This window comes from Pygoscelis adeliae, unplaced genomic scaffold (genome assembly GCF_000699105.1).
Source record: "Pygoscelis adeliae isolate BGI_AS28 unplaced genomic scaffold, ASM69910v1 Scaffold298, whole genome shotgun sequence".
Classification (NCBI taxonomy): Eukaryota; Metazoa; Chordata; class Aves; order Sphenisciformes; family Spheniscidae; genus Pygoscelis; species Pygoscelis adeliae.
Window position 1 is genome coordinate 284,275 of NW_008825303.1, and position 12,058 is coordinate 296,332.

The window sequence follows — 12,058 nt, forward strand, 5'->3', positions numbered from 1 at the left end:
TGGGTGTTTACTTTAAAGTCTCTGCAAGATTAGAGACGAAGGTGTAAATAGCTACCAACCAAGTGTCCTCCCTGGAGTCCTAAACAACAAGAATGAACATTGCAAAGTCTTGTAATCATAACCAAGCTGAAAGGACTGTGCTTCCCATTTCAATAATTCAGCCATAATAGTAGGTAACAATTTTGGCAGAGCTGGTAGAAAGCTGTTCTTTCAACTGAAAAGAATGATGGAAGTAGTCTGCGTGGTCCAGGACAGCATTCAAAGAAAGCAAGGAGTGCTGAGTAGAGGAAGAAAAAGCCCTTCAGTATAAAAAGTACAGAAAGGTACCAAGAACAACAAGCAACCAAAACCAAGCATGAAGTATTCTATGCACAAGCCACTGCCAGCAACTAACAGAGCAGACAAAGTACTGCAGCTTCTCATGGAAGACAGATTCTGATGTGGAGACAGATCATCTGGAGAATTCAGCCCAGAAATAGCTCACTCAGCTATTGCTCAGGCATGCAGGCACACTGTGGGCACAAGAAGGAATTTATACTAGTACAGAGAAGGGTAGATGCAGCCTCCTGAATCGAGAGAGATAAGATGCTGTTTGGGTTAGCTGTATGTAATCCCCACGAAAGGATTTTTCTCATGATCTCAGCTACCTTGGGTTCTCATTGTAGAAGTGGGCATGCAGTTATTGGGATGTTCAAAAGCAAGGAGAAAAAAAAAAGCTGGGGGCAGAAGTGGTAGAGAAAAGTATTCACACTTAAAAGCTATAAGGTCATTCTAAGCTCTCATTAAACTGCGTTACTAAGCGTCCATAGCACATTAGAGAGTGGAATAAACTCTGATTACTCATATGATTGTATATCTTTAATAGAGGCATATGAGTAATAAGGTAAAGGATTTTGTGCTATCAAAACCTCTGCTTGAAAACAGTGCATAATCTGTTGTTTACAATATGCCAGTTATATAAATCTACATGACTATAAATCTAACATTCTTTGCTATGCTTAATTATTATTTAACACAAATGGTGTACATTTACAAAATACATCCAGTCATAAATACCACCGCTGTTATATTGAACAGTTGGGAAAAGGCCCTAGTTTTGAAATATTTATATATGATACAATGAAAAAAAATCACTGAAATCAATCATAACACATAGCTCTATGATGTATCAGATTGTAATCTCAAGTTTCAAAAGTTTTCTTTAACAGCAGAAATGGGCTGTTTATAAATCTACCAAATTATCAGAATAAACTGTAATGGAAGGAAGGTTCTTTACAATACTTAAGAAAACCTCAAGAAACTCAAACAGCAAGACAGATGACTTACTAAAGTGTAGGTCTATGTGCTGTTAAGTGCTAAGCCCCTTCTGCCTCCACATACCTTTCCTTGTACTTTCTCCAAGTCTGTACATGTAAGTTCCCATAGATGTATCACAGAAATAGCAAATAGCAAGTAACCTACAACTGGCCTTTCAGACTCAGTAAGTAGTATTTGAAAAGTAGGAATGAAACACAAATTGTGCATTGGACAAACACAAACTAAGCAATTTCTAGTGCAATTTTATCCACCAATGAATGGCTGATTACACAGATATAAGGCTTTTCTAAATGTAGACATAGCAATGTCATGAAAATAAAATTAATTTCTTAGGCAGAACTAAAAAAAACAAACCCATTTTTAATTTTGATGCAGCTTTAAAAGTCTGCATTCACATCCATTTTCAGATGTGCATGACAAAGTTCTCATACCATTGAAATAATGCTTTTAAGATTTTAAGTCTGTGAAATCTGAATTCCTTAACAGTTAAGCAACTGCACAGAATTCTAGAATTGGTAACTTTGAAACATCAAACTGAGCATAGACTTGACCACAAGCTCCCTCTGCAATACTAAAGCAAACTTGGCCAAAGATACATTGCATATGCTGCTGTTTGTAATTGCAAAAAGGCAATCTTTGCACTAGAAAGATATATACCTAAATAGCCAAAACATTTCTGTATACATTCTTTTGAATGATAGAGAAAATACAGAGACAGAAAGTGAGACTTGGAGGTCAACATGTTTAGCTTATCAAAATCAGATAGAAAAGCAACTGGTTTATAGTATTATTTATTTTAGGATAATAATAGCTGGCAAAAAGAACCAGACACAAATAAATTAGAACTAATACGTGTGTATATATATATATGTTTGGGTTTTTTTTTTTAAATCTCTATATATCTTCATTTCACATTAAGAATGGACACTTTCTGGAAGGTATGCATCAAGCACAATAAGCTGAATGTTTTAGTGAGACAAGTAGCTGTGCTCAATACAAAGTTCAACAGGAAAAAAATGCAGCGATTTTACCAGCAGGACAGGCAGAGTATAGAAGCATCAACGGAGCCAATATTTAGGACAGCTTCTGGCAATTTCTAAAATCTATATGCAATGTATAGATTTTTTAGCTATTTGTACAACAGTCAGTGTGTATAACTCACCCATTTGTTGCTGGGGAGAAGACCACATATTGTGCACAATACTGCCCTGATGCATCCACAGGACAATCAAAGCAAAACAATTAATATGTTAAAATACTTGGATAAGGAAGCAGAAACTGGTATCCTTGATTGTCTACAGGATAGTACAATTCAAGAAATTTCCCCCAAAAGATGAACAAAGGAAGCACTATTAGAAATGGCTCTGAAAAAGATGTGTACGCTCCATAGAAGCACGATATGAACATTCAGTCTGAGCAAGTTATAAAATTAGAATCTGTGAGCAGATCAGAGAGAAGGGCTATGGGACCCTAGAACTGACCAAAACTTGTGATTACATGGAAATGAGGGTCTATACAAGCAAGCTTTTTTGGCTCAGAGTTCTCCATGGCAGTCATTTTGGGGCTACAAACTACAACCAAATCTTGAAATTTCTCAAAAATATTCGTACATACCTGTTTTCAAATTTCGAATTGAAAATATTATACAGACATCATCATTCCAAGACCAGGTGCAATACATTTGCTATATCCTTGTGCACCATGGTGTGGAGGGTTGCTCTTCTGAATATTGTTTAAGAAGTTACTTCATGGGTTTCAGTGCTGCTCACAGAGCCCAGAGCATCTACACACTGACAACTATGAAAGAGAGTCATAATGGTGTAAGGGTGGCAGTTCCTTCTGTAACTTTTTTTAGACAAATGAGAAACCACTGGGTGAATTACTGTCACCCAGCACAAGACATGGCCAGTGTAAGAAGCTGTTACACCAAATGCAGCCACAACTACATGTGCTGAAATGTTCCTGTGAGCACATCTTGTCCAGAACTAGCAACAACCCCTCTTACTTTGATAAATTCCTGTGTAGGAGGAAATAATTTGGGCTAGATGCATATGCCTATTAGCCTGTTCAGAATAACTAAATTGCTTATTGCTTATTTCTTTGTTAATATTTATGGTATGAACATATTCATCTATAGAAATGAGAAGTACAACACAGAAAAATACTATTCTATATTTATTTGGAAGCATTATCCTTTATAGCAAGGAAAAAGTATAGCAAGGAAAACAAGATAAGTAACTCTTCTGAACCAGCTCTGATAGGTAGGAACACTTTTTCAAATTTTGGCAACGCTCTATCAGCACACTAACTAACAATCTGTCCCGATATTGCTGAGAAAAACCTTCTCATATTCTTTTTCAGAAAGACCAACAGACCAAGACAGACTCTAGGCTTGAATGACAGGTTGATCAAATCAGTCAGACAAAACAGAGGTCTCTTAAATACAGTGAGCCAATGATGATATTCATAGCTAGGCATTCTACGGTTTTATTACATGTAACGCAGATGACTTGGGAAATGCTGCAAACTTGTGTGCACCTCTGTGTTAATGATATATTATTCCTTATTACTGAAAAACCCAGAGTAAAAAAAGAACTTATAGCAAAATTTTAAACTTTCAGCATACATACGATAAAGTGAAATTGCTCTTGCAAAAAATATGTATATATCCTGATGTATACTTTTAACTCTGCTGTGGCTGTTCAGTAGTTACTTTGATTTAACACACAATTTCTTAAGGCATATTAAGATTAAAAAACCAAACAAAAAACTTTCAGGGAAAAATTTCAGTGTGCATGTATCAAACCCACAGAACCACCTTGCAATTTACATAGGTATCACCTACTCATTTCTAACTTCCCATCTTCACAATTGTTGTTAGCCCACATCAGAAGAAATTAACAAAAACAACTATTACAAAATGCCTTCAAATATCAAAGGTGTCTTTCCACTTTTAAGCTTACAAACGTAAAGCAACTACAATAAAATAAATAAAAAGACCCAGTTATTTTTCTGATATGGCTTCTTAGATGTTTTTCAACCTAGCCATTTGACTCCCATACCATGAAGTTCAGGTATGCATATTAATCACTGGGCCCCAAAAATATCTCTGGTTTGTCTATCACTTTACAGTAAGTCCATTTCAGACTAAACTTAGCTGCTTTGCACAGTGAGCCAAAACATTTACGACTACTTTCAGGCAGCTGAAAATGACAGAATTCAGCTAAAGCCGCCTCCCCTCTCCCCCTGGCACATATAGTTTTAAGGCATGACTCTTAATAACCTAAAATACAGCAATCTAACGCTAAGAACTTCTTAAGGCTTTTGCTGAAAACACCTAACTTAGTATAATCTATGGTCAGCTTATTACAAGAGTTGACTTACTAGTCAAAATACTAAGAAATGTCTGTTTCCATAGACCAGAGTTCTCTTTTTATGACTGGTTCTTGCTTTAAGCGAGCAGTGAACATAGGAAATACTTGTGTCCTGAAAGCTTACCTTCCAGTAAGTCTCTTGCCAGACCTGGTTCTGCCCCTGTGGACCGAACAAAGTCTGACAGGACTGCATCCATATCAAGAGTCATGTGATCATTCAGGGATGCTGCCAGACATGCAGCAGCAGTAGGACTCGCTGGTTGGCTAGAAGGCATCCATCTGCCAAGGAGAAAAAGAAACAGGATTTTAGAGTATACTCCAAAGTGATGTAAACCACGTTTTTCCTCTCTTCCTCAAACAAGACTATTAACAATGCAAAAACATTCAAGTTACAGTATATTAAAATAAACAGCATTTGTCATCCATCTCTGCCTTCGCCTAGAAACTGTTGATCACTCACACTGGAAGGTTTTCTCTTTCTTAACATTTCATATTTTTATTGATTTTTTCTTATGTGCAGCTTGTAAATAATTCTGCAACTTGAAGACTCCAATCCAGCTAAACACAGGCACTGTTCATTCAAAGCACAATCATCGTATCATTGTCACTACTCATACACTGAAGTTTAGCAAGTATTTAAATGTTTGGCTAGCCTAGAGCTCTTTTGCCTTACTAATACTAACATATACACAACAGAGCTTAGTATTTGTTCCTTTTATTTGCCTTGTCAATACCACTTCTGTAATTTATAGTTTCTCCACTGTACTGTGTCTGGCTGGGATGGAGTTTATTTTCTTCATTCATCTTCTAGAATTGTGGCTAAACCAGTGTTGATAACACACCAATATTTTAGTCATTACTAAGCAGTGCTTACACAGCCTCAAGGCCTTCTCTGGTTCCTACTCCGCCCCCCCAGTGAGTAGGCTGGAGGTGCACAAGAGGCTGGGAAGGGTGACAGCCAGGACAGCTGACCCCAACTGCCCAAAGGGATATTCCAGACCATATAACATCATACTCAGCAGTAAAACTGGAGTAGAGTCTTTCCAAAGTAGCCATTGCTCAGAGTCTGGCTGGGCATCAGTCTGCTTGTGAGAGGTGGTGAGTGACTGTCTTCACATCACTTGCTTCCCCCTCCCCCCTCTTTCCTTCACTTTAATGAAACTGTCTTTATCTTGATCCTCGAGGGTTTTTTCTTGCTTTTGCTGTTCCAATTCTCTCTCCCATCCCACTGCAGGGTGAGGAGAGTGAGTGAGCAGCTGGTAGGTGCTTAGCTGCTGGCTGGGGTCAGCAGTCTCCAGGGCTTTGTACATCAAACTCCAGGATTTGTTAATGGCCACTTTCAGCTCTTGCTGTGTTGTTTATCACTTTGTTTTTCTTTGCCTGTGAGAGCTATAATAAAAACACTAGCCTTGAGTCTAATCTGGTGTTTGGCCCATGTATTGCTGCCATCCCAATACTCTGGGAATCATCTCATGGAGTCAATTAACAATTACACCTTTCTCCTCTTCTCCTCCAGGGTAGGTGTTTCCTTCCTTGTTGCAATGGCCCTTCGGTTTCTCAAACATCTCTGCATAACTAGAATGCTCACATTATGCAGAAAGATTACAGCTGTCAGCCAGGCAAGCTAATTATAACCTGGTTGCTCTGCCACTGGGATACTGAGGCCCATAGTCAGAAATTAGAGGGCAAGGAAGCCCAGCAGCTGGGATCCCTAGCTAAGGACGGGGGAAGTGGCAAAGGGACTGGAAAAGGGGCAACAATCTACAGCCTCTGGAGGCAGTTCCTGTTGAACATGAAGGCAAGGTATCCCCTCAAGGAAGATGTGCAAGCTACTAAGGCAAGTGGACCACCATTGAGGAAGGTATCCAGTATCTGAGGGAATTAATGGTGGTGGAGGTGATTTACAGCAACCTGGACAACAACCAGTCCTCCAAAGATCTGGACAAAATCCAGTGCATGTGGTCCATGTGGCAGAAGTTTGTATGGAACACACCAACACCATATGCCAGCACCCTGGTGATAATGGACTGGACAGACATCAAGGTACCAACTGTGAACAGACTGGCCTGCCATCTCTGGCAGTTCGAAGAGAACCTCTCTTCCTCCCCAAGCCTGTGAGCTTGTGTCTACCTTGTCCTGTCTACCTTGTCCAGCCTCTCAGAGGATCCTTCTGTTGTGGGGTGTGTGCTGAAAAACAGCAGGTGTTGATTGCTGCCATGAAGGTGCATGGTCAACAGTATCGCACCAACTGAGAATTCCTGGTTCACATACATGAACTGATTGATTGATGAGAGAGACAAGGAGTGATCATCAAGACTCGCTCTCCCTGTAGTAGTCCCATACGGTCAGCACGAAAGCCTGATGGTGGGTAGAGGCAACAGTGGACTACCGCAGCCTGAACAGTCATGCCACCATTGTGCACTGCTGTACCGGCCATGCTAGACCTCCGATATGAACTGGGGTCAAAGGCAGTCATCAAGTGGTAAGCTACAACTGACACTACCTATGTGTTTGCCTTGATTCCTTTGGCAGCAGACTGCAGGCCACAGTTTCCTTTCACATGGAAGGGTGTCCAACACACCTGGAATTGACTGCCCCAGGGATGGAAGCACAGCACTACCATTTCCATGGATAGATACAGATCGCACAGGAAAAGGGTAAAGCCCCCAGACACCCACAGTACATTGACATCATCATCGTATGGGGCAATACAGTGAAAGAAGTGTTTGAGAAAGGGAAAAGAATAATCCAAATCCTTCTGAAAGCAGGTTTTGCCATAAAACAAAGCAAGGTCAAAGGACCTGCACAAGAGATCCAGTTTTGGGGAATAAAATGGCAAGCTGGACATCATATCCCAATGGATGTGATCAAAAATATAGCAGCCATATTCCCACCAGTTAACAAATAAGAAACACAAGCTTTCCTAGGCATTGCGGTTTTCTGAAGAATGCGTATTCCGGGTTACAGTCAGATTGTGAGTCCTCTGTATCAAGTGACATGAAAGAAGAACTATTTCAACTGGGGTCCTGAGCACTGACGAGCCTTTGAACAGATCAAACAGGAGATAGGATGTGCGGTAGCCCTTGGACCAGCTGAGCCTTTGGCCTATGGTAGAAAGCACTCAGAGAGACTCAAGGTCAATCTCTAGGGTTTTGGAGCCAAGGGTACAGAGGATCCAGGGTATCGGGTATATTTCTGCCTTCCTCTACTGTAGTATTTCTATAGTTGAATTTTCAGTGGAGGAGCCACCTCCACAAATCATATCAGAAACACCTGCAACAAATGTATAAATACTTGGACCGACAGAGGCCCAGCTGGGAGAGGCAGAAAGGAAGGGTCTGGCAGGATTTCACACGTTATTCTTCTGAGAGATGCAATTAGAGTACTAGTTAATACAATCAAGGTACACAAAGGTCTTTACTATTTTTATATCTAATTCCCCATGCCACCCAAAAAACCCCCACCCAACCCGGCCATCCATCCATCCATCCATCCATCCATCCAGGGCTTTCTAAAGTAGTTATGTAATACCAGCTTAATCATAAGAGAAAAGCACCAACATTTTTTCGCACAAGTGGAGGATGTCAGGTTTCCTTCCTGGAAGGATTTGCCTGTCCCAAGGCAAAGTGACAGCAGCTTACTGTGAGAAGACCAGCATTACACCAATATGTCACTGCACTGGGTGTTGGTGGCCAGGTTCTGGTAGCGGGGGCTGCAGGGGTGGCCTCTGTGAGGAGAGGTCGGGGCTGCTCTGTGCTGGACTCAGCCACTTCCAGCTGGTTCCAGCCAGCTCTGCAACAAACCACAGCAGGGCACAGCTGAGCCCAGCAGCCAAGCTGGTGGCACCTCTCTAAAAACACTCCTACTTCACAGGAAATTAGAAGGTTGATTTTAAAAGGAAGAGGAGAAAGAAGGAGCTGATATTACAGTAATTTACAAGTTTTGCGTTATTTATTATCTTATTTTGTTGTATAGTCACTTATTGATGACCAATACTGTCGCTACTGTACAGTTTTTACTGTGTTTTTAAACAGTCGGGGTGGGGGCAGGGGAGCAATCTTGCCAGAGTACTCTCTTTGGGGCACAATCACCTAGGGACCCATTAGGAAACAGATCATGTTTTGCCTCAAGCAAAATGTGACACAATGTCCGGCATGGGAGTTTTTCTTGCCAAATCCATGGCTAACAAAAATACATCTGCCCTACTGCATTTTCTACCTACTTTTTTGTTCCTGAAAAAGTGAAACCCATCCTTCTAGGCAACGTTCTCTACAAATATCAAATAAAAATTAAAGCAGGCACTTCAAGAGTAGTTGGTGCTAGACAAGCTATTAAGACAGCTGGCATTCAAAACACAGTTATGCTAAAGGTATCTCCGTACTTCTACCCTGCCTGCGCTGCTGCAGAAATAGTGCAAAGCAAAGAAAACAGGAAGAAGGAAAGTGAAACACAATGTAAGAAAAACCATATGTTTTACTTTCATGTTTGTTATTCATCATTAGTCAAAGTTTACCTTTGAACATGAATTAGATTTTTCCTGTTAATTCCTCCTCACATGCTCAGTTGCAACTTTACCACGTGCCATGAGTAAGGACTAGCATGGAGATTTCCTACTGGTAGCAGATGATATTGGTTGGCTCTTGCTTGTACCACAGCTACAGAGAAATAAACTGTGAAAGAAATTGGAAACCGGTTGATTTCACTGTTCCCCAAAGGAAACACAGTCCTTTCCTACTCCATGTGCAACTACCTAGTTATATTTAACCTTAAAAATGGAATGCCTTTGCTTTCTTAGAATTGCCTCTTTCTGCAAGTGCATATCCCAGGTAGAATACAAACACCATTTACCTTCTGCTCCAGGAGGGTGGGTGGGGTCTTTCTCAGCCTCATCCATGAGGACTGCCTGCAAAACCCAACTTACTCCAACAAACTGAAAGTGTGTGGGATATCGTTACACAATTACATGTTTTTCAGTATCGAAGCAGATTACGCTGTTGCTAATCCTACCCACTTCACAGTCTTCTGGCCCCTACACTGTACCATCACATGTTTTATACCACTTCTACATTTATGCTTTTATACTAGTTATACAACTGTATCATTTTGTTGGGGCGCATTAGGATAGCAGGGGAGGTGATCCTTTTCCCTCTATTCAGTCCTGGTGAGACAAATAACATTTGGAGCGTTATGTCCATTTCTGGATCTCCAACACAGGAAAGACATGGACATACTGGAGCAAGTCCAGTGAAGGACCACAAACTGCACACCTGGATCATCACTGGACAAGGCAAACACTTCCAAAATGTAACATAATGAAGACGTAGTAACAGAAGGAAAGCTGGAAATACTGAGGCGGCTAGTTAAAAAGGAACGCAGACACTTCAGGAAGAGAACTACCTTAGTGGATTATGGCCAAATTTGGCATCTAAGCTTTGTAGCAACTGAATCTGTTTCAATGCAAATGCAGGACAAAAATGCTACTTTTATTTTAAAAAAATAAATACTCATACATAGATCCAATGTACCAAACAGCACTAATGTCCATACAAAAAGATGACAAGAAACTGAATACAATTCATCTCTTTAGTGTCTAGGAGAAAGAATGAAATAAATCTCAACCAGCAGGATGGAAACATATAGATCAAGCTAAGAGAACATGCCGCATGAGGTGAATGATACAAAGCATTAGCGAATTTCAGATAACAATCAAAAGCAGTATAATGACTGCTAATTTAAAATGCACCAGCTGTGCACTCAAGTATAGTCACTATGTGTGGGGACTAGACTGCTCATAAATTTCAAAAACTGAAGTGCATATGAGTCCAAAGAAGTCAACTTGTGAGTTGTCTCAGTATTGGCATGATTTCAGTATTTTCAACAGTAGTATTGAAAAGATATCCTTTCAAGAGCAAAAGACCAATCTCTTTCTGCATTTATGACATCACCCATCACCTCAGAATTGCCTCTTGATTACACGATCATCAGAATTCATACAGTAACCATGTCAACAGACTCATTTCATTCTTAACTCCTCCCAGCAAAGGTTATGTAAGCTGCCTATGAAGATCTTTTCTACAAAAGAGGTTCTTTCTGGTAATGCAGAAAGTTCTCTGTCTACATACAGAAAACTGGTAATATCTGTGCATTGACAGCTGATGAAAACACAGCTCACATGCCACAGAGCCAGAGATAAGGCTAGCTGTTGTTTTACTGAAAAACAATAATTTAAAATCAAATACTATCCAGGTTCCATTATCTAATGATAAATAACTGTACAGGTAGAAAACACCTGCCTTGTGTTGGGTGCCAAGGAACCACATCCAATCCAGACCTTCCAAATCCATGACAGTATGAGGAAAATGTTTTCTAGTCGAATGCTCCCTCTATACCTGTGCACTATACTATATAATTCTCTAGGCTCTGGGTCCTGCACCTGTGCTTAGAACACCTGCACAAAGATATCCATGCTATTTAATTCTTCCTGTTACTCATCAGACCTAAATTAACAGCACAACATAGACTAATAGTGTTTATTCAGACAGATGTGTCTGAAAAGATGGAAGAATCAATGATGAAACATGCTGATGAACGTTAAAAATGAAAGAAAACAGAACAAACCCACCACTGAATGCCTGAAGTAACACTGGTTCACAGTGTTACTTAAAAATTAAATAAGATCTACAGGACTATGCTGACTGGAGCTGGACTCCTGCACAGTTTCCATGCAAACTCCAAATTTCAACAGTGCTGAACCAAGCACATCCAATGCTGTAAGAGACAACTAAAACCTCTGCCACACATGCCACTGAGGAGCAACCTGCTGTGGAAACCCATTCCTCGTATACTGGTAAGGCCTCACAAAGTCCCTGAAACATTATAAACTCAATGTGGTGCTACCAAAACCACAAATATTAACAGCTCTAGTAAAAAAACCAACCAAACAAAAAACCTCCCCAAAACCCCCAAAGAAACCTCCCTCCCCTCCACCCCCCCCGAAAAAACCCGCTCCAAAACTCAAATACTAATTTTCCTGCTATAGCGGTATTTTACTGTTAGTACTAACTACTCACCATGTACTAACTATTTTTCTTTTTTTCATGCAGCAAACATCACCTCTCTACCTCATTTTGTAGTCATAATTATCACAGGTGGCAGGTGGTCGGCTGTTACTTGTACTACCTCACCCTGAAGAAAAACCTTTACAAAAAGCCTGAACTATGCATGCTCTACACTCTGAAAGCAAGAAGCAGAGTTGGTAGGATCCTCCCTGTATACATTTGAACTAGCACTATTTTTTTCCCCAGAAGGAGTTGTTTTCTCAGCTCTCTAGAATTTAGAGGAGGGAAAAAAAAAAAACCAACAAACAA

The 12,058-nt window shown here is 40.3% G+C and overlaps 1 protein-coding gene across 4 annotated transcripts in view; it reads right to left on the reverse strand.

Moving 5' to 3' along the window:
• OTUD7A (OTU deubiquitinase 7A) overlaps positions 1 to 12,058 on the reverse strand; it is a 78,624-nt gene that overhangs the window by 55,450 nt on the left and 11,116 nt on the right. For 2 of the 4 annotated variants that reach the window (XM_009330040.1, XM_009330036.1), the window contains exons 1-2: positions 9,205 to 9,211; positions 4,816 to 4,970 (exon numbers count right to left, since the gene is read on the reverse strand). In XM_009330040.1, coding sequence (XP_009328315.1) covers positions 4,816 to 4,966 — 151 coding nt within the window. In that variant the 5' untranslated portion in view covers positions 4,967 to 4,970; positions 9,205 to 9,211. Of the gene's footprint in view, positions 1 to 4,815; positions 4,971 to 9,204; positions 9,212 to 12,058 lie in introns of those variants that run through there. The other 2 variants (XM_009330038.1, XM_009330037.1) reach the window with 1 other exon arrangement.